At 50.6% G+C, this 21,838-nt stretch overlaps 7 protein-coding genes across 7 annotated transcripts; 4 read left to right on the top strand and 3 right to left on the bottom strand.

The window, feature by feature from the left end:
- Positions 1-252: 252 nt before the first annotated feature.
- Positions 253-2,320, top strand: MRS44_016340 (uncharacterized protein; the record flags this gene model as incomplete). The annotated part of the gene is made up of 2 exons (XM_046271085.2): positions 253-676; positions 732-2,320. The coding sequence occupies 2 exons, from the start codon at positions 253-255 to the stop codon at positions 2,318-2,320; spliced, it is 2,013 nt and encodes a 670-aa protein (XP_046131088.1).
- Positions 2,321-2,755: 435 nt separating this feature from the next.
- On the bottom strand, positions 2,756-4,186 carry MRS44_016339 (uncharacterized protein; the record flags this gene model as incomplete). The annotated part of the gene is made up of 9 exons (XM_065617992.1): positions 2,756-2,825; positions 2,873-3,211; positions 3,268-3,567; positions 3,615-3,655; positions 3,704-3,770; positions 3,828-3,869; positions 3,916-4,011; positions 4,061-4,101; positions 4,166-4,186. The coding sequence occupies 9 exons, from the start codon at positions 4,184-4,186 to the stop codon at positions 2,756-2,758; spliced, it is 1,017 nt and encodes a 338-aa protein (XP_065474064.1).
- A 1,210-nt stretch (positions 4,187-5,396) lies between these two features.
- On the bottom strand, positions 5,397-7,406 carry MRS44_016338 (uncharacterized protein; the record flags this gene model as incomplete). The annotated part of the gene is made up of 2 exons (XM_065617991.1): positions 5,397-6,960; positions 7,078-7,406. The coding sequence occupies 2 exons, from the start codon at positions 7,404-7,406 to the stop codon at positions 5,397-5,399; spliced, it is 1,893 nt and encodes a 630-aa protein (XP_065474063.1).
- A 416-nt stretch (positions 7,407-7,822) lies between these two features.
- MRS44_016337 (uncharacterized protein) lies at positions 7,823-9,038 on the top strand (the record flags this gene model as incomplete). Its single annotated transcript, XM_046271099.1, has 2 exons — positions 7,823-8,043; positions 8,099-9,038. The coding sequence occupies 2 exons, from the start codon at positions 7,823-7,825 to the stop codon at positions 9,036-9,038; spliced, it is 1,161 nt and encodes a 386-aa protein (XP_046131091.1).
- A 190-nt stretch (positions 9,039-9,228) lies between these two features.
- Positions 9,229-11,691, bottom strand: MRS44_016336 (uncharacterized protein; the record flags this gene model as incomplete). The annotated part of the gene is made up of 5 exons (XM_065617990.1): positions 9,229-9,704; positions 10,521-10,528; positions 10,600-11,007; positions 11,058-11,262; positions 11,316-11,691. 5 exons carry the CDS (start codon positions 11,689-11,691, stop codon positions 9,229-9,231), a joined length of 1,473 nt encoding a protein of 490 aa, XP_065474062.1.
- A 259-nt stretch (positions 11,692-11,950) lies between these two features.
- Positions 11,951-12,511, top strand: MRS44_016335 (uncharacterized protein; the record flags this gene model as incomplete). Its single annotated transcript, XM_065617989.1, has 1 exon — positions 11,951-12,511. One exon carries the CDS (start codon positions 11,951-11,953, stop codon positions 12,509-12,511), a length of 561 nt encoding a protein of 186 aa, XP_065474061.1.
- A 574-nt stretch (positions 12,512-13,085) lies between these two features.
- MRS44_016334 (uncharacterized protein) lies at positions 13,086-21,775 on the top strand (the record flags this gene model as incomplete). Its single annotated transcript, XM_065617988.1, has 9 exons — positions 13,086-15,395; positions 15,730-16,349; positions 17,157-17,406; positions 17,457-17,738; positions 17,806-18,141; positions 18,190-18,370; positions 18,422-19,106; positions 20,141-20,167; positions 20,218-21,775. The coding sequence occupies 9 exons, from the start codon at positions 13,086-13,088 to the stop codon at positions 21,773-21,775; spliced, it is 6,249 nt and encodes a 2,082-aa protein (XP_065474060.1).
- Positions 21,776-21,838: the final 63 nt, after the last annotated feature.

Genomic DNA, 21,838 nt, shown 5'->3' with positions numbered 1-21,838 from the left:
TAGAACATCTCCGAACCAACGCCTCCTCGCATTCAAAATTTGTAACAATAAATTGCAATTTTGCTTCTTTCTATCCCTGGCTACCACACAAGTAAGCGTCTGGCAAATGGAGGCTTAGACACTAGATGCCTTGGCTTAGCTAAGTCGCGATGCGCCACCTTCTTTCAGCTGAGTGAGGATAAGGACACACTGCAGAAAATTTCACTCAGCAAATCTCACTCAACTCTTTGAACACTCAACTTTTTAATGAAGATGACTTCAGAAAAAAGTGACCTGCCTCACACATGTGAGCACTGCAATCGCATCCTCCTCGATAAACCCGTCAAGAAGGAAGCCTATGGTCAATACGATGTGACACTTCCCCACAATCGAGGTGAGGTGTCTCAAGCTGTGCAAGCAGGCTGTCCGCTATTCTCTCGCTATCCAAGGTTTCCATTCCTTGACCTTTCAGCGGCACAGTCACTTGATCCAAATTCATGGCAGCCATGGTTTGATCAACCTCAGTTCCTACGATTCGAGGGTTGGCAGCGCAGATCTGCGTTGATGCTCGCCAAAAGCATGTTGAACCCTTACGACCAACCATTTGAGATATCTTATAATACGGAGGGTGACTTTAGTCTGCGATGTTTGAGTTGGGTGAGCGAGGTTGATACTATGAGGATTGTGGCCCCGCCAGGTATGCCTCGCTTCTGACAGCATGCAGTTGAACATATGGACTGACTTGCCTTCAGAGGATCCGGCGGCTGAAGACATTGTATTCAGACCCATCAAAGAACGCGTTGACACGGAAGAGACCTTCGAGTTTTTGAGGTCCCATATCAAGGAATGCTACGAAACGCATTGTCACCAAGGAACCTGCCCTCCATCAACAGGCGACTTTGCACCTCGACGGGTAATCCGCATCGATGGATCGACAGATCCACCGAGCCTTCGACTTTATGCTCCAGAGGCGGGTGAAGACATTCGGTGGTGCGCTCTCAGCTACTGTTGGGGTGGACAGAACCAGAGCGTCATGACCACCATTGCCACAATTCAAGAAAGATACGATGGTATCGAGTTTGGAAGCCTTCCAAAGACGCTCCAGGATTCCATCACTACAACGCATCGTCTTGGGATCCAGTATATTTGGATAGACAGCCTTTGCATTGTGCAAGACGACAGCAACGAGAAGGCCCAAGACATTGCCCAGATGGGCGAAGTCTACAGTCAAGCATACATCACACTTTCAGCGTCAAGTGCCGCGAGGGTTACAGAAGGGTTTCTTCAAACTCGTTCCATACCTCAGCCCTTGGACCCGATCGCTCTTCGATACGTCAATGAATCTGGGGTTGAGGGGACCATCATTGCGACTTCAGAGCCAATCCCTGAAGGTATGCCTGATCCGATCAATTCAAGGGCATGGACTTTTCAGGAGCGTGTCTTATCACCAAGGCTTGTGGAATTTTCCTCCACCCAAGTCCGTTGGAGATGTAACTCGGTTGAGAGATGCGACTCTGGGTGTCCGCCTAGAACGACCTGGAAGGTACACTTTGAGACTAGCTGGATCGTTGACGGCACAAGTAACTCTTCGGGCACTTTAATGGACATTCAGCAACAATGGAACCATCTTGTCACAGCCTACTCGCAACGAAATTTGACATATCCCGCGGACAAGCTTATCGCTTTCTCAGCCATCCCCAAGACCCTTGGCAGGCCTGGGAGGTACCTAGCCGGACTGTGGGAAACAGATTTGCCATGCAATCTCCTGTGGAAAGTCACTCATCTTTGGTTCCCATCGTCTGGAACCGTCGACAAGCGAAAAGCCAGAATCGAAACCTATCGCGCACCTTCATGGTCATGGGCCTCGGTTGATGGAGAGGTTGAATGCAAGCTTGGTGTCGAGTCGTCAATACCTGAACCTGCTTGCAAAGTTCTGGATGTGCAAGTCGACTTGGCCAACGACGATGCACCGTTTGGTGCCGTGGTTTCTGGATACATCATCATCAGGGGCAATACGAGATGCGCTGTGTTCTATCCTTTAACGAGTGAGCTGTTCTTTTACGAACCCGGAACGGAAGAGGGAGATAAAGAACGCCAGACAGCCAGATATGAAGGGTTTGCCGATTGCAAACCAGATGAGGATACGGCAGCTGCCGAGAATCCATCAGTCAATGTGTGTTGTCTGCATATACGGAACTTTGGAGGTCGCGGAGAGGGTCTGCTTCTCGTCGAGGATGTTGAGGGCAATTTTTTTCGGCGTATCGGACACTTTTACTGGAATTTGGAAGACTTGGGGGATTCATTTGAGCATGCGGAAAAGGCACAAGTCAAGATCGTGTAGTAGATATTTCCTTCGTCATGAGATTGGGGGTTTCTGGAACAAATTCCTTCAATGGCCCATTAAGGTAGAAAGTATCTCAGCGCATCAAATCAAGCCCGAAACACGGTGGGTCTGTTCAGTAGACTGCCTTCAAGAGTATGGAATCGCCTTGTGCAATCGCTGCAGAAAATATGCATTCAGGCCAAATGAGATTCAAGCTCAAGGGGACAACCAACGCTCCAATGGCATAGAAAACTTGAGTAATCTTCATCGTTCTCTTTCATCGTAATCATCACACAAAATAGGCATGTTGCCAAACAAACCGCCGTACAGAGTATGAACCACGCGCTTGAGAAAAGAGAGGAACTATCACAAGCATGGAGATAACGAAGAAGCAATAGGCGAGGATTACGATGGAGATGATAAGGTTTCCAATAGAAGAAGCGGAAACGTGCGTTAGTTCTTGGCTAAAGCCTCTTCAATCGGCTTCTCTGGCTTCTGGCCATACATGCTGAAACTGTTGTTCCTTGGATCAGCGTATTTACCACAGCAGGGAGAGTAGGTATCACTTACACGCAGCCAGTCGCCTGTGTCTTTGGATCCATCAGAGCTTTACGCATCTCGACGCCAAAGAGCTGCATTTCCTCAGGGCTCCAGCCGAGGATCTCACACAAGGGCATCTTTACGAAGCCGTCGAGTGCCTGGCTGAAGGAGAGACCGACAAAGCTTCCCAGCTCCTTCTTCTTCTTATCCTTGGGCCACCGGCCGACGGGGATCTTGTGAGCCTGGTAAGCGATGCGGGAGAAGCCTGCGGCTTGGGCCATATTTTCCTGCTTGCGATCGGTGAAGTCGAATGTTCGGCCCATCTTTTGGCCAACTTCGTTGAAGACTTGAGCCCATCGGGTGAAGATGCTACAGGCTTGGGGTCAGTGCACGAAGAACAGTTAGGTAGTAAGTATACGACATACTGCTTATCATCAACAATGACATCCGGGTTCTGAGACAGCATCTGGAGATCAGGCTCAATGTGCTGAAACCAACCTCCAGGCTTGAGAGCCTTGTACACCTGGCCGTAGAGCTTGTCCCAGTCCTCGATCGAGCCTTGCAAATAACGGATGTGGATAAAGTCAAAGGTTTCTGGTTCAAAGGTCCATTCCATTTGGGCGTCGTCGATCTGGAATTCCAGGTTGGGTGGCACGAAAGATGGCTGTGTTGGGGTAATGTCGGTGGCGATGACTTTGGCTGAAGGGAATTCGTCGGCAATGTTGCTGTGGAGAGTTAGTGGGTGAATGTCTCGATCTTCAGCAATGCTCACATGGCCCAAATTCCGGTTCCGGTTCCAACATCGAGGATATTCTATCAGGGTCAGTGCAGATCCTCTCATTCAAGGTGCTACAGACTGACCTGGGGGTTGTCTCCGATAGGTGCGAGGTACAGCTTGTTGTCCAACATCAAAGTTAACCAATGGTGTCTGTAGGATTTAAGTTAGTTCCGAGAGCGCAGCTCATAGATCGTGAAGAAGCCATACATAATGTCGAGGGCCTCGAGCTGCTCCTCATCGTTAGGTGCCCTTAGCATCGTTAGCAGAGACCAACCAGTTGTTGAAAGTCATTTACCAATGCTTGCCATATTTAGGGTTAGCATAAGTTCTACCCTGAAAGTACTCATTCTCAAAGATGCTGGAAGTAATAGACGCGGTCGAATCGATATCGCTATTTACAGTCAGTGTCGGGACCAGCCAACATGGTCAGAGAGAAATACCTGTCTGCCGTCACGTCGCTCTCATAGCCGACGTTTGGATCCTGATGGATTATTTAGTGGGCGAAACGGGATATGCGAGGTTCAGTCCCAGGCGCAGCGACTCACAGCTTCAATCTGGGACGACATGATGAACTCTGAAGTCTGAAAGAGTGGAAACACTTCCAAAATCGAAGGTGAGGGGAGGATTCCAAACCAACAGCTGGCGCTAAACGCGTCACATGTGCGGGGTTTGTCTTGTTGTGGTCGTGGTCTTGGCCCTGGACAATCACCTGGAGTGAGTGGACGGCCCAGACCCTGGCTGCAGGTAGGATACGGGAGGATGCCGCCGAGCCAGTGGGCTGGGTAGGGGTCCAGGCGGGGTGTAGAAGTTAAGTACTGGGAGGGCTTGTTGGGTGAGAACTGCGGCTGTATTTGGCGGCTTGGTGTGACCAACAGACAAATAGAGCCAACAGAGCACACGTTCTACTTGATAACGAATTCTCAGTAGCTCATTCTATCGACAGCAACAAGCCATGAGCTCGAGTCCATCGGTCGAGATGTTGTTCCCCCTTTCCTACTCGTTCTGGCCTCTCGGAGATGACAACGCTAATACGGACTAGCGATCACCACGACACTTGGACGGCCGCGCCATTGGCTCGAGTGACCTGCTAAGGTGAGTCTGGACCACTAAAAGATGCTGGGAGGTGGCTAGATGAGGCCACAGCCAAGGCCAAAGACCAGCTCTGATGCATTCCAACACATCTGGCAACAGTGGGTGCACTTCATGCCCGTGGATCTGGGATGCTCTTTTCTGAAGAAACTTTCTTGAACAATAGAGGAACTACGTAGATGAAAACTGATAGGATTGAGAAATGCTTAAGAAAATTCTTAACCTTTGATCACCGAAATAGCGTCAAATTTGCGGGAGTGGCCCTTAAGCTTAATGCCGGTGAGCAATGCGCGGCATACGGCGGGGCACAAAGGCAGATCTGGCAAAACGGCGGCCGGAGACGGGACGGAGGATAATAAGGGAGAATAATAACGGAGAATAATAACGGAGAATAATAACGGAGAGTAATAACGGAGAGTAATAACGGAGAGTAATAACGGAGAATACTGGTGGGGAACAGAAACGGAGAACTAACAAAAACGGCCAATCGACTTGAAACGGTTGCCTCCCTCTCCGTGCGAAAACGAGCGCCCCGTTAGCGACCTAGTGATTGATCTCTGAACTGCTTGTGAAGCTCGAGATGGTCTCCTCGCATCACACTCTTTACCCAACAATGGAGATTCATCGTGCATCAACTCCCTTGAAGGAATTTTCATCTTATTTATTGAGCGATTACTTGTGTTTTGTCTACAATCGCAGCAAGTCATCCCAGTACTCCCAGTTAAAATTGTTATCATCAATCAACCCCAAACCACCCAGATCCTCCACATCAGGCGCTGAAGGCGCTTGCATACTCTGCTCAAGTTCATCATTCCTCTTACTCCAGAGCAGTTGGATGAAGGGTGGTGGAACTCCTTGATCCAGTGCCACTTCCTTTCTATGTGCCTCCCAAGCTTGAAGAGTCAAGTCACCAAGCACCCTGAAGAGAGCATTCTCGGTGTCGCTCATCACCTCTGGATGTTCCGTGTAAAGATCCTCTATCAGCTTCCATGCTTGCACCACCTTATCACCTGTGCATCGACACCGTAGCTCGCTAAGAATATAGATGTAAGCATCCATCTGAGACCAGTGAGTCAAGTGGGTGAACAGATGCGATGAGAATTTGCTGCGAATGCCGTAGCTGGACAGCTCCAGCAATGTGACGGCTGAGTCGAAGAGCAAATCGCTCTCCTTCTTGGTCAAATACACATCCTTGCCGCCCATGGCTCGGCCCCGTGGATGGTGAAGTTTGAACCGTAGACGAGCAATAGCAAGCCGGGCCATGGCATCAGTTACGCCGTGTAGGGGTATTCGCTTGTCCAAATGACGCAAGAACTTTTCCTGGTAGATGTCTTCGAGTTCGTTGATTGCTTCGTCTTGTGACTCCATCGATATCTTGCCTTTGATTGGTCCATGGCTGATGTTCTCAAAGAACTTGGCCGCCTTGGGTGAGGATCGAAGCCAGTGTGTGACTTGATACTTCATCAGCACGCACAGCATTTCGGTCGGGCCCTGGTGTTCAGCTGGAGGCTCCGTCATGTCGGGGTGTAGATCTGCGTCGTTGATGTTCAGTGGAGGACGGACGTCGCCGCATTCTGATGTTGGTAGCTTGATCCCCGGGATCGAGACAGCACGCACTCTTGCATCGAGGCCACGCAACTGCCACCAGAGCCGAATCTGCATCTCCCTCTCGAAAAAGGAGATTCTAGGATCTGCATTCTCACGGTGTAGACCCATCTTCTGACCTAACCGAATGGCGGTTGCAGTCAGAGTGGAACACAGTTCGGATTCTGGGTCTGCGAGGAGGAATAGGACAAGGGCCTGGAGGACCTCAAACTCTCTTGATGTCAGGAACTCGGCCTCCATGAGAGCTTGAAAAGTTGCAATTCGGTAACGTGTCAGCAAAGTGTCCCTGCTTGCGCCAATGGAGGCTTGACAGTCATCCGAGGACATTGATGTGACAGCAATAGTGTAGACGGCAAACAAGATAGCTACCAAGGGCTTGGGAATATGAGCAAGGTCCCAGCTTGCGTCCATGATACGCTGCTGCAGAGTTGGCACATGAATAATCTTGGTGAGAGGGTTGACAGTCTCGACAAAGATCTGCCAGAAACGATAGATATGTCTGGGTTCTGGGTGTAACTCGTGAAGCCTGAGATGCGTATCAGGCAGCATCAGCTGGAGTGAGGGTGTGGGATGAAGGAAGGGGTCGTCTTTATGACGTAGATTTTGGACAGAAGGATATTTGAGCTTGTTTTGCAACGATGTTAGTCTGAGGCGGGTCAAGAGTCAGGAGCATCACATCATACCTCTGGGCTCAGATTTGACCACAGACATCTAGAAACAGAGTCAGTGTACTACCTAAGCAATCTTTGGAGTACTCGCTCACAGTTCTTCTTGGGGAGCATCTTGTACCGGCGAGCCAACAACTTTCACATCCCCTTCTATCTCACAAGGAACCCAGATATTAGCATGCTGAGTAAAATCAACGTTGTGCTTCCGCATCAGATCCTCGTACTGAGCCAATCGGGCCAGCAGATCTTGGTCGGCAGCCCTCTTCCGAGGACGAGGTGGAGCTGGGGTCTCGTATGAGCACTGCGCCTGCGCCTTGAGACAGTTGGAGCAGGGGTCTTTTTTGTCGCATTTGACCTTGCGGCGAGCGCAGAGGGAACAGGCGTTCTTGTGGATGCCTGGGGTAGCTGGTGGTGTGGGTGACATGATGTCTGAGGGTTGGTGTTTTACAGAGTCAACATTCGAGTCGTTGCTGAGATTTGGGTTATTGTCAGTCTCTGGACTTCTCTTCCCAGAGAAACAGGGAAGCTTGCATGATCTCATGTCTTTGGACAAGAGAGAGAGGAGAGCCCAAAGGCTTCGGACCTCTCGGCATCGAATCTGGTCTAGCGTGTTTTGTCTCGGCGCCCGAAGGCCCCGAACACGTGCTGATGTCTCAGAGTCGGGCCCCGTGGCTTGTTGACCAGGCGTCAGGGTGAAGGCACTAATCTCAAGCTGAAGTGTGCTTACTGAAACTATACTGAACCATCTGTCCTCTTTCTAACGTATCGTCTTCTCCCTGTGAGCCTTCGTTATCACATCGAGCCTCTAGGTTGTAGGCCCGCCTCTAGCACAACCTCAACATGGCGAGTCCCGCCGGCGATTTGGACGCGGCTCGGAGCCAGTTTAATGAGCCGTTGCCTACCTTCACTACTATTTATTACACAATTTTTGTGTACTTGCTCTACTATATCAATCGAGTTGGTCAACGTGTTGCATCGATCAAGGCTAGATTAGCCTCGACGCCGAACGATCCGCCCAACTCTACCAGATCCTATCCGTGCCGTCCGAAGCTTCCTACCAGGTAATTGATCTGTAAATATGTTGTTACTGTGTACTCTGGAGCTCATACCGTCCAGAATATTCATGCCAAAGTCCTACCATGACAGCTCTGGCCAGAATCTTCCGACATTATTCACAGTTCATGGAGGCGGCTTCGTCATGGGTAACCCTCAAAATGACGATGCCTGGAATCGGTATTTCTCTGATACTTACTCGATCTTGGTCATTGCCTTGGACTACCCCAAGGCCCCGAGTGCTCGCTTTCCAACAGCCATATACGACCTGGAGCAGCTTATCCTAGCAGCCCTGTCTGACTCATCGCTCCCAATCGACAAAGATCGAGTTGCCATCGCAGGCTTCTCAGCTGGTGGCAACCTTGCACTCTCTGTGTCCACTCTCCCCAGCATGTCCGGCAGTGGAGATGGCGTTCGTCGCATAAAGGCTGTCATCTCGTTGTACCCCCCCGTGGACATGTCTATCGATCGCAATTACAAGACTCAGACGCGGAGATACAAGCCTTCGCTAGGAGGTTTCCGTGCTCAACCTACAGATTGGCTGCTGCGCCTCTCTCCAATCTTTGACTGGGCTTATATCCCACATGGTCAAGATCTACAGGACCCCCTCTTAAGCCCCATCTATGCTTCGAAGGATGTCTTGCCACCATATGTCTTCATGATTGCTTGTGAGCTCGACATGCTCGTGGGTGACTCACACAGGATGATTTGTGGCTTAGCTGGTCGTCCTCTTGGTAAGGTGAGAGTGGGCAAGGATGAACCAGGTCCTGTTGGGGAGCTCATTCTCGATGACGAAAAGTACTGTTTCGAGGTTTCAAGACAGAACGGTAGCTACAAGTGGCTGCTTATTCCGGATCAGGTTCACAGCTTTGATCACCACAAGCAGATGGAGTCGGTGCACAGGGACAAAGTTCACGCCTTGGATGCTGAACCCAAGGCTAAGCACAGCCAGAAGCTCATTGCGGAATGGCTATTCTCTGGGCCATTTAAACAGGCTGCTTGAATCTTGTCAAGATCAGTGCACTGATGTTGGTCGTTGGGTCCCTGTATGAGATGCAAGTTGAATAGATCCATCCTCCTGTATCAATACAGCCTATTACCACAAACAAAAATTCATATCTCTGCGCATGCTTTCCGGAGTGTTGAAACCCCAATTAGTTCCTTTCCCCGTCCTGTCCCACCATCCATTACTCTTACTCTGCTGTCAGAAGCTGCTCAGTGAAGCCTCCGAACCCACGTTCCTTGTCATGCAGGTGAATCTCGAGAATCCAATGCCTCTTGTGTCCATCCTTTCCAGTCGAGTTCATCGAGTTGTTGTTTCCGTCGGCGATGTACAAGCTGATCTTGTCGCGAGGGATGCGTTCATGCGGGAACGATCCCACAAGATGGCCCGCAATGGGAGCACCAAATGCGAAGCCCTCCTTCTCAGCAGCGGCAGAAGCAATCCTGTAGAGCTCCTCTCCCGTCATATCCGGGTTCTTGTCGTATTTCGCCTTGACGTCTACCCAGATGGGTTGGAGTGCATCGCGGAGTTTGATCTTGTGGGGGTCATCGCCGAGGACATATGTGCGTCCAAAGTCAGCTTCCCACGCCTCAAATACAGGTCCAAGGTCGACAATGAGGATGTCGTCCTCCTCGATGATTCGGTCTGGGGATTCTCCTCGAATGGCTTCAAAGTGTTGGGTCCGCTTCGAATGACTCGCTTGTGCCAATGTGTCCTCACTCCATGGCGCTCAGCTCCCAAAGCATGAATCTTGTCGTTGAGTTCCTTCTCGCTGATTCCCGGACGGATGAGGTCTCGCTCAATCTCGTTGAAAAGCTCAATGGCCTTTTTTGAGCATCCACGAGAGATGCGGCGCGTTCGGTTTCGACAGACATGGTGAAAATTGAGGTTTGTAATTGATAGAATAAGAGTGGACGGAACAAAGGAGCTAGGCCACGCTTTTCTAGACAAATAGCGGTGACTCATTTGTCAGAAGGTGCATCGCGGGCTGACGTAATTAGTTGAGGCCGAGACATTGCGGAACGATGAGTGAGTTTTCGACGGAACGGGTTCCGTGGCTTGTCGGGAGAGGGCGCGGTAACTGACCGAGGGACGTGATTGGGTCTGCAGACGTTGCACATGCACAATCAACGCTGTGGCATCTTGAAAGAATCTACGTGGCCTGCAATGAGTCGGCGATATAGAAGCGGTTGAGGTTGGTGATAGTTGACATGTTACAGCAGATGGTCGTTCAGCCAATGTTTGTCCTGTTGCCAGCGAAGATCTCCGGTTTTGGTTAGTAGTAGCGCGGGACGGCTTGAATGATAAATTTAGAATATTCAAGGGTCTTTTGTTTCACTCTGGCATGTCGCTACAGGTTAAGGTTGATATATTCTGATGTCAAGATGACCTCTTCTGCCCAGAGGCTCTCCTCGTTGCATACGGTTTACATCAATGCCCGTATAACTTGAACAAAGAGGGTGTAAGAGCTGCTCAACATACATGCCAATCTGCGTATTTGAATTCAATTCATCAGGCTGCCTTCGGCTTCTGTGCGCACAGAGAATGAAAATGCACATACGAGTGCACAGAAGAATCCATCAAGTCCTTCCGCACCTTGACAAGAAAGACTTCGACCTCCTCAGGCGTCCAACCTAGGCCTCGAGTAAAAGGCCCCATAGTGATAGCCTGCAGGCCATCGTAGATGATACTCCTGTTGTAGAGGCCTATAGTCTTGAGGCTGCGGTCCTTGGCCCACGGTCCGACGGGTACCTTTTTGATCTCATGTCGGACGTTCACAAAACCTGCTTTCCTTATTCTCTCCTCATTTTTCTCCGACGCGTGCATGTCAACCCCAAACTTGGCCAATCCCTCCTTGATGTTGGCCACCATCTTTGGGGGCGTGTAGTCAGGGTGCATGGTTCCATCGTCGCAGCCATATACCCAACGAAATTCGGGCAGCTCGATCCAACCACCAGGCTTAAGGTTGCTGAAAGTGGCATGTCAGCTGTGCTGCTTTCAAGGGTATTTCGGGTGTACCTGTATGCCTGCCCAAGGAGCGTATCCCAATCCTTGATTGCCGTCGACATGTTTCGCATGTGGACCAAGTCTAGCGAGTCTTGGCCAAAGAGCCAAGGCGCCTCGGCGTCATCCACGAGGAACCTGACATTTGGAGGAACCCAGGGCGGTTGAATAGGGCTCAGGTCGATGCCAATGACTTCAGCACCTGGATACTCGTCGCCCACTGAAGAAACGAGTCAGCATGTGTTTTAGACACTGGATCAACTCATGGCGCACTGTCGATCGCCCAGCTGCCCGTTCCTGTGCCAATGTCTACTATCTTTTGCGGGTCCTCGAGCGGCGCATTATGCAGCTTGCCGCCCAGAAGGTGGACAGCGACGGTGTGCTTCATGTCCTCCCGCTCCTGCTCGGGCACATCATTCGGGAACTGATACAGGCCTTCCTTGAACTTGTGGTACCTGCGACTATTCTCAAACTGATAGTCTCGCACGCTGGAGGCTATCGATGTCGAGGTGGTAGACTGCGCGTCGGTCGTGTACCCCTCATCTGCGGGAGCATCATCCACGTCGATATGCGGGTCGCGAGGCACGTCTTGCGCTGCTGCTTCTCCCTCTGTCGACGGGGGAGATTCTTGTCTCTCGGCCTCTGACATTATGGGATTGCAACTATTATTGCCGATCTCCACTGAGTCTGGAAAGGCCAAGGAGGATGTGAAGGTTGGAGTTGGACCGTCACATCCGATGGGGCCAGACCGCAACAATGGGGCCATTATCAGCGCATTCCAGTGGTGGATTATTTGTCAGCAGGTCTAGTCTCGCTTAACGTGCGTAATTTATTGTCATAGTGAGACGAGAGGCTATCGATCGGCGAACTCGTGCAACATCACAGAAGCACTTATCGAAATATTTACCATGAACACCTTCAAGCTTGTCCTTGCTGACAACACCACCTTGTCAGGAATACGCCATATTCCCGCACAAAAGTCGTCCAGGCCAAAGTACTGCCCACTGGTCGTTGGCCTTCACGGTGGCTGCTATAACAGCGGATACTTTGACGCCACTCCCGATTACACGGCCAGCTTGACAAGCGACTCTCTGTCAGTTCCGTTTGTGGCCATTGACCGTCCTGGATACGTTGATTCAACTCCTGTTACACCCATCCCAGAAGGATCCAGCTTCCCTGAGGAGTGGGGTACAAAGCTGCACCAATACATCCTCCCAGCCCTATGGACAGGGTTGAAAGCCACTCCACCCAATCCACGTAGTGGATCCACTCGTGGATTCCACTTTCCACTCCACTGGCAAAATCCCAGTGGATTGGCTAATCCACCGAATCCACTCGACGATGTCGTGGGTGGATTGGGTGGATTTGGGTGGATTAGAAGTGGGGTAGTTAAGGGCACCCATATATTTTGGCAGAATGCCTCTATCAGAGACTGGCAATGTTGCTACCCTATGTCAAAAACACCATGAAGCTTCTGAACAGCGCAATTTTAGAATGCATACAATAGGTACCATTCGAATGTCCTGGGCTTTCTCATTGGGATGACATAAGTCTCGATAGATATACTTAAGATTAGCTCCGTGAGTGCCATATTGTCAATGAGGGCCGTCAATACTTGTACTTTTTCCTGTTTGCTGAACAACATTTCCAGCGCATACCAAGTCCGACTGCCCATATCTGGACTTGTAATACAACACCTATACCATTAAATAACTTCCGGCAAGCTGACCCAAAAAACGCGTCCAGATCCCTCAATACCCCAATACTGCGCGAAAAATTGCAAGCGATACTACTCGCGTCAAGCTCGTGATTTGAAGGATGTTAGGGACTTATCTAATACCCGACCCCAATGTGACACTCGCTACGTGCTTGTCCACAACAAATTAGCTCGAAAGGCAAGTATCTGAAACATCTGCGGGATAAGGGCCTATTGTGCCAACTGACCGCGTTGGACGCGTCATGCGCGCTTACTTGACGGCCTGTTGTTAACCCATCACTGCACCATGTTTTGCGATTTCGACATGATAAAGAGATTATTTTACCATGACTTCGCCTGATTCCTGCTTCGACATTTCCGACAGCGGCTTCGGGTCCGCTGCCGAATCAACGCCCTGCCCGACGCCGTATCCTACCCGTTCAACCTCGACCCCTGTCTCGACTCTGACGACCTCTTCCGCAAGCGATGAACAGTACGAACGTACGCTCTGGAGGCATTTCCCAGGCTGGGCGTTCTCCGAGCGATCCAGAGAGACGCGTTGTTGGGCCTGGCAATTTGGATATGACATCCAAAAGGAAGACGACCGCAGATGGATTTGCCGAGCGTGTATTCGCAAGAATACCCCACATCCACGTCATTTCGAAGCTGATGGCATTCACAACGCGTACAATCATCTGTTCAACGACCACGGGATTCGCGCCCCGCCTGGAATGACCAAAGGAACTGCTGAAAAGAAGGCGAATTCGAAGGGCAAAAGGCCAGCTGGGCAGCGGACTCTCGCGGAATCCTTGAAACTTGATCTACACGACCCTCGAGAACAAGCAATTGCGAACGGCCTTATCAAGCGCTTCGACAGGGAACACTTCCGCAGGCTTCTGATCGACTGGATCGTGGCCAAGAATCACCCCTTTTCTATTGCTGAAGAGACGGAGCTCCAAGCTATCTTCGATTACTTGAACCCGTCAGTTTCGGCTCGTAAAGCCAATATTACCCATACAACGGTTCGAGAAAAGATCGTCGCCGCGTTCGAACAACACAAGCAGAAGGTGATAGAGGTCTTGTGCAAGGCGCCTGGGCTTATCCACCTGTCCTTCGACGGCTGGCGGTCTGGAAACCGACACGCCTTATATGGTATCTGTTGCTTCTTTAGGGACGAAAACAACAAGCCTTGCAAGATTACGCTTGGGCTCCCCGAACTTAGCGCTAGGCATACAGGACCCAATATCGCCGCCGAAATCCTCGACGTAATTGAATCGTACCAGATCCAAGACAAGATTGGCTATTTCACGCTTGACAACGCGAAAAACAACGATACCGCCATGGAGATTATCGGCGGAGAGCTCGGATTCGTAGGGGCTCGTAGGCGAGGGCGCTGTTTTGGGCATACCTTAAACCTCTCCGCCAAAGCCATTCTATTTGGCCACGATGCTGATGCATTTGAGCGGCGTCTGTCAGGGGCGGAGCCTCTTACTGAAGCAGAACACTTGATTTGGCGCAAGAAGGGGCCAGCTGGCAAATTGCACAATCTTGTGGTAGCTATCCACACATCAGACTTGTTGACTGGTATGCTTCGCAGCATTCAACAAGAAGCCTTCACCAAGTCGTCTGACCCTAAACTCAACGCCAGAAAGCCGTTGGATGTTATTTTGGACAACGATACCAGATGGCTGTCACAGTTGTATATGATACGACGAGCTCTACTGCTTCGCGACTATATCGAGCGACTCGTTGCCCACCATCGAATCGACTTCGAACAACAGAACAAGACCAAGAGGGGCGTCCCTAGGAAGTCGCTCACATTGCCCTTTATTTGCCAGCCAGAGAACCAGCTATCCGACAAGGACTGGGAGGTGGTCGAATTATTTGCGCAAATCCTTGGTTACTACGAAGCCACGATCAAGATGCTCGAAGGCGACGGCCAGATCCGCAAGCGGAAGCGTGGGTGGACTGGGTCCTATGGCAATATTTGGGACGTGATTCAAGGCTTCGAATTCCTTCTCGAGCAGCTTGAACGCTTCAAGGATATCGCCAAGGACTTCCCTGATCCTGAACACTTCAGGATCAACATCAATTTGGGCTGGCAAAAATTAAACGAGTACTACGAGACATTGAGTGAGACGCCTATGTACTACACTGGCCTGGCGCTCCATCCCGCATACCGATGGAAATGGTTTGAACGCAACTGGACTGACCGCCCCGAGTGGATTGACGAGGCGAAAAAAATCGTTCACGATGTCTGGCGTTTTGAATATCGGGAGGCTACTTTACCTACAGAGAGGCCATCCGCCGTTGAGCCAGTTCCAAAGCGGAGGAAGACTTCGGACAATCCGTTCCGGGAATACCTTAAACGAAACCGCTACACAGCGACAGAAGCAGGTCACGATGGCCTCACGCCAGGCGAAGACGAATACCTCCATTGGATTACGCACTGCGAAAGTGGCGATGGTTCCGTCGACGATCCTCTCGCTTACTGGCACGAGAAGCGATTCAAGTATCCCAACTTATCGCGAATGGCGCTTGACTTTCTCACGATACAACCAATGTCTGCTGAATGTGAGCGTCTTTTCTCAGCAGCAGGTCGGATGGTGAACCCTCTGCGCCACCAACTTGAAGCCCAGATTATCGGGATGTGCCAGGTATTGCGTTCATGGCTGAGGGCAGGGATTATTCATGATTTAGATCCCTTCTTTATCTCGGTAGACGATGAAAAAGTTGATCTCGAATTGGCTCAGATGTCAGATCAACAGCTTGAAGGGTGGGCAACAAAGTGGCTTACTGAGGTGGCGAGTATTCAAGACGAGATGGAAGCCAGTTGGAGATAGGTCTCACTTGGAAGTCGGAACAAGGGACGTAGGTGGGCAATGGGTCCGGGAATAGATTCACCATTACAAATAGAGGCACTTGCCAATCCACCCAATCCACCATAATCCACGGAAGCCTCCAGTGGATCCACTCTACTGAGATATTCAGTGGATTATAATCTACCCACTCCACTCGAGCAGCCAGTGGATTGAGTGGAGTGGCTTTCAACCCTGCCTATGGAAGGAATTCGGAGTTCCAAATGACTGCAACAGCATTGTCCTGCATTGTCATAGTCTTGGTGTTAACGGTGCCCTTGTAGCAGCTTCACTGCATGCAACTGGCTCTGAGAGCGCAACTTACCCATTGGGAGGCATCGTTATATCTGGGTTTGGCTCTCTCCTGAAACCCACTGGTGGCCATGCTGCGCAGCCGAACCCCCCCCCTACGCATATCAGCATCCCTATTCAGGTCAAGGATAGTACTCTACTGCTACCAGGAACAGCCGACGAGCAGGTGTACGCCCAGTCACAGCGAATCGACCACGCCATGCCCTTCGATGAGATTGTCGCGTTGAAAGCGTCGTGGCTTCCCACATGGAAGGAGAAATGGGGTGCCAACGTCACCGCGCCCATCATGGTTGCAATTGCTGAGAGGGATCATTACTGGGTCGCCACGGATGAGCATCTTAAAGATATTGTTACGGCCTTGCCCAAGAGCACCAGGATAGACACGAGCATTATTAGGGCTGCGCCGCATAATCTTGAGTTGAGTTATTGGGGTCCGGGATGGTACGCGAGAAGCTTTGGGTTTGCTGTTGAATGTGCGGCGTCGCTTGCGCTGAGCAAATGATGGAATAATATGGTGAATACCTCATAATATACAGCCTTGCTACGCCTAATCTTACTGTCTTCAGTCTCATATATTACGATGAGACGCACCTTTCAGTACTGGGGTGTACCTACGCGTCAGGCGGGCAAAGGGCACTTCGCTCTTGTGGCCACAGGCCTGAACTACTTCATCAGATGGAGGCATACACTGATTCGGGGCTGGCCGACCGTGTAGCAACGGTCGAGCCTTGAGCCATGGAAATTGAATATTAATGGGTAGTCCCGATATCTATGAAAGCGTGACATAAACAGGGGGGTCAGTTTCCAATGTGCCATGAAGGTCCTGAACAGAAAGAAGTGGTACTGGAGGCTGTTGTGGCAGTGAATCACTGGTAGCCTTTGCGCATTTCTATATAACTTACCTAGTCAAAGGGAAATCGAATTACATTTGAATCAAATTCAAATTACAATCGAATTAAAATGGTTTTACAGTCAAATCAGAGAGATAAATTCCCCTTCCCTAATTGGGAGCTTTCGGGCCCGAGACGAAATCGCGGCTCCCGGCACTCGGGGCCGATCCACCTCGGGCACCTTTCACCCCTTTACGACCACTGATCGTACCAGCAGAAGGTCGGGACTCTCCAATAATTATTTATTTATCAATGTGATCCTTCTTCAAGACCTTGATCTCGTTCTTCATCCCACCAGAGAGTCAACACTTCGGCAGTCAAAGTCTACGCGCCTCCCTACCTAGCCTCTCCATCACAGCGAGCGTTACAACTTTTGCTTCAAGCCTGACGCAATGTTCTTTGGAATTAAGAAGAGAGATAAAGCGGACCCTGGATCGCTCTATCGCAGTGAAATCACGACAATTCCCGAACCAGCGACGCCCGATACAAATGGTGCTCCAAGCACTGCACCCACTCAGACTACTCCCGAAGAGCCAACATATCCCTCCGGTCTAAGGCTCGGTTTACTCATCACTTCTGTGTTTGTTGCAATGTTTCTAGTTTCTTTGGTGAGCCTACCCATATCACTGACAGGAGCATTGAAACTGACAACTTACAGGACAGACTGATTATCACGACGGCCATTCCCCAAATCACGGATGACTTCAACGCTGTCACGGATATCGGGTGGTACGGATCTGCCTATCTCCTGACACTATGCGCGTTCCAGCTTCTCTTTGGAAAGATTTACTCGTTTTTGAGCATTAAGAGGACACTGTTGTCCGTGATCCTACTCTTTGAGATCGGCTCTACTATCTGCGGCGCAGCACCAAACTCGGTCGTCTTCATCATCGGTCGGGGAATTGCGGGCTTGGGAGCGGCAGGTATCATGACCGGCGTGGTAAGTGTTATCGCAAAACCTTTCGTCACTTGGGGTTCACAGTTTCTGATATTCTTATTCCACCCAGATGGTCGTGATTGTCCACTCCGTTCCGTTACACAAACGCCCACTATACCAGGGCATGTTCGGTGCTGTTTTTGGCACTGCGTCTGTTGTTGGGCCGCTGCTTGGGGGAGTATTCACCTCCAAAGTCACCTGGAGATGGTGCTTCTACATCAACCTCCCTCTCGGCGGAGTGGCCATGGTTGTGATACAGCTTCTCCTCAATATTCCTGACCAAGACAAGACAAAGCTCTCGCTCAAGGCGAAGATATCGCAGTTGGACATCTATGGTACAGTTCTCTTTATCCCAGGTACTGTCTGCTTGGTTCTGGCACTTCAATGGGGCGGATTGGTACATCCGGTAGGTACAAAGGTCCAAGACAATGCCAGGGGCTAATCGATTATTCAGTGGAACGATGGACGTGTGATCATTCTCCTTGTTCTGGCCGGTTTACTACTTCTGGGCTTCGCCATGGTCCAAGTCTTTCTACCCAAAACAGCTACCATACCGCCCAGAATCTTTATGCAGCGCAGCATCGCAGCCGGCTTCTTCGCAACACTCTGTATCGGCTCGCAGATGATGATCTTTAGTGAGTTCCCCAGCAATCTGATAAGCCAGATCTTTACTAACTCAGGCCCAGCCTACTACTTGCCCATATGGTTTCAGGCCATTCAAGGTGTCTCGGCAGTAGACTCAGGTTTTCGAATCCTTCCTACCGTACTCTCCGTGGTAGTAGCGTCTCTTTCAACGGGCATACTGGTAAAGCGTATTGGCTACTACACACCCTTCATGATTCTTGGGGTGTGCTTCATGAGTATCGGTGCTGGCTTATTAACCACGCTACACGTCGATACTTCCACACCCAAGTTGATCGGCTACCAAATTCTTTACGGCTGGGGGATGGGTTCTGTTTCTCAGGCTCCGAACCTCGCTGCTCAGACCGTCTTGACAAAGAAGGATATCCCCATTGGCGCCTCTCTCATGTTCTTCTCTCAGCTACTGGGTGGAACGATCTTTGTCTCGGTGGCTCAGAACATGATCAACAGCCAACTACTTCATCGTTTGTCGTCCGTCCCAGGATTCAGTGCCGAAAATATTCTGAACTCTGGTGCAACTTCACTGACAAATTTACCGCCATCGATCAAGACGACAGTCCTGATCGCTTACAACGAGTCAATTCGAACTGTGTTTCGGGTCGGATTGATTCTAGTGTGCTTGACCATGCTTGGCGCGTTATCGATGGAGTGGCTAAGTGTGAAGAAGGGTGTTGGAAAGCAGAAGCAGGAGGGTGGGGAGGAGGGCATTGAGAAGTCAGGGGGCGAAAAGTGAGCGAGAATAGATCAAAGGGGGACTCACAATACTTCAGGTCTGCAATAGTAGAAAATACGCCGTTTTCAGAACAATCCCAAGCAAATAGTAACAAAAAGTCGATGAATACCTCAAGTATCCGCTCCGCTTTGAAGAATGGGTCGCCTCACCCACCACAACACTTGACAGCTGAGCTCCCAGGCTTAGGGGCCAATTGACTTGAAATCTTTGAATTTCCAGGCCCATTATAAGCAAAAACACGTGTCAAAGCTGCCACATACGACCATACCTATTAGAAAACTCGGGATCCCGTCCGCTCTCCCATAGATAAGCTAATAAGGGGCGGATTAGTAGTTAAGTCGGTGACGATTAGCGAATACCCGCTGTTGTATGTTTTTGCCCGTTGGGGGTTTCTTTTTGCTAGCTCAAAGAGGAGAATCACCTTATCGGCTCGCACCTATTGCGACATGGTCAGGGTGTGATCGGTGTTGAGCTGTGAGACCTGTCATATCCTTGCCTGGTCGCCCACAGCACAGGGTTCTCTCCCCGGGGGTTGGTTGGTTTGCGAGTATTGGTTGATGTGTTTAATTTCGTAAACTTCTATTCATCCCTACTGGTTCTTTAGTTCAATCTGTTTATGCGTTGTTATGGTTACTCAGTGCACCTGAGAGACGAATGCTCCTAAGTTATTAGCGAAGGCTATACTCAGTCCCTCTAAGCTCAATAATTCATCAGTTATTACTACACTGTTCGGGAATGGCCCAAAGGGGTTTAGAACCCTGATCCTCGTACTCTTCGTATCTGCTTCATGCTAAACTCTGACATGCCTGGACCAGGGTCTCCCTGCTTGATCCTTGCGCGCCCTCAGACGGCGCAGTCTCGAGTGTGTGACTTGTTAAAACCTCGCCGAATGCTGGTAGGGCTGAGTCAAGACGTATCTTCTTCAACTTCAACCTAGAACGAGCATCCCCGACCCAACTCCCATCACCTTTGAGCATCCTTCACAACCTATTGGCTGCTTGCTTTTAGTTGCTAACTGTCCCATGGCCAGATCAAAGAAGGGCTGCATCACCTGCAGGTATGTCCATCTTCTATGACTCTGCAGCGCCATCACTGACACCAGGCCAGAATCCGTCGTGTAAAATGCGACGAGGCAAAGCCGCAGTGCAAGAGGTGCCAGTCCACCAAGCGTGTCTGTGACGGCTATCTCTCCGAAGAAAGCTTCATGCCACGCCGACAGCTTGTCGAAGCCGTCAAGCAACTGTCCGTAATTGGCCCTGTCTCGCGAGCCCTTATTCAAACCCCTCCGTCCAGGTCAATATCGCCAGATGACCCAAGCTACTTTGCCTTTTTCCGCACTGTCACTGTCCCCAGCACATGCAGCTTGTTTCCGTCGAGTTTCTGGCAGCAAAGCGTTTTGCAGTTGGCACACGGCGAACCCGCTATATGGCATGCAGCGATCGCATTAGGGGCCCTTCATCAGAGGACAGAGGCTCCAACTGCAAAGGGCAACACAAATATCGAGGTACTTTCTACTCGCGCCATTACCCACTACGGAAAGGCCATGGCTCTGGCCAAGGACTTGAACTCGTCTGCCAAAGTGGTGAGCTTGTCGCTTGCCCTTGCAGCTTCTGCAAATATGCTTGGACGTTGGGGAGAGATGCACACACACGTCATGGCAGGCCTTGGTATCATTTCTAGAGACGTCGCCCACGGCAAGAGTCTCGATATCCTCGGCGGCTCTCTTATGAGGGTCGACCTTCAAGCCATGACCTTCAGTGACTCAGCGTCACCATATCCATACAACGAATCTACAGCAGCGTTTGATCTGAACCGCTTTCTCGAGATCCCATCTATTCCGCCAAGCTCCTACGAGGACCTCAGTTCAGAACTCTTCAGTATCTCCAGAGCCTTCTTTCTACTTGACAGTGGCTTGTTCCACGAGGCGATGTCGTACGGTCCTTGGCTCACAAAGGTGGACGGCTTTATCAGACGACTAGTCCAGTGGGAGACCAGCATGGCCATATACGAAGCTTCAAACACTCAGCCTACGTATGACGAGAATACTACCAGGCTCTCACTCCGCCTGTACCATGTCGCTCTTCGGATACTTATTCGAGCAACTGCCTTTGGTCCCGAAACTCGTTACGACTCGTTGCTGGGGTACTTCGAGTACGCAATCCGACTCGCAGCGACACTTCACAAGAGAACAAATGGGAAGAACACAGTCAGGGTTAGCCTTGAGCCCGGCTTGGTCATTCCATTGTTCTTGGTCACACACCGCTGTCGCCACCACTCGCTGCGACATGCCGCCCTCAAGATGCTTCTAAAGACCAACAGAGTCGAAGGTATGTGGAGGAGCGACGCCACTGCCCAAGGCCTTGGTACGATCGTAGCAGTGGAGGAAGAATCACTGGGGCCTATCAATGCCCGAGACTACGTGCCCTCCTTGTTGGATCCTACCTCACTGACGATCCCCTGGAGTGCTTGGTCCAAACCCTCATTCAATCTCCACGCTAGTGTCAGTTGGGACGATGTGCCGATGATACCAGAAGACAAGCGAGTGAAAGAGGTATATGCCGCCACTTTGTATAACAAGCGGCGAGCTGAGCTTCGCCTTCTGATGTGTCCGAGCAATGACACCGACTTGCATGGGCCGGTGAGAGAGTTGACGGTGCACTTTTAGTACAGACGGGATCTGAACAGATTGGAGTAGTTGAAAATGAGCGGTACAACACGAAATTTGCTA

This window comes from Fusarium solani, assembly GCF_023522795.1.
Source record: "Fusarium solani strain SB1 chromosome Unknown bctg00000012, whole genome shotgun sequence".
NCBI lineage: Eukaryota > Fungi > Ascomycota > Sordariomycetes > Hypocreales > Nectriaceae > Fusarium > Fusarium solani.
This window is presented reverse-complemented; position numbering and strand designations above follow the sequence as displayed.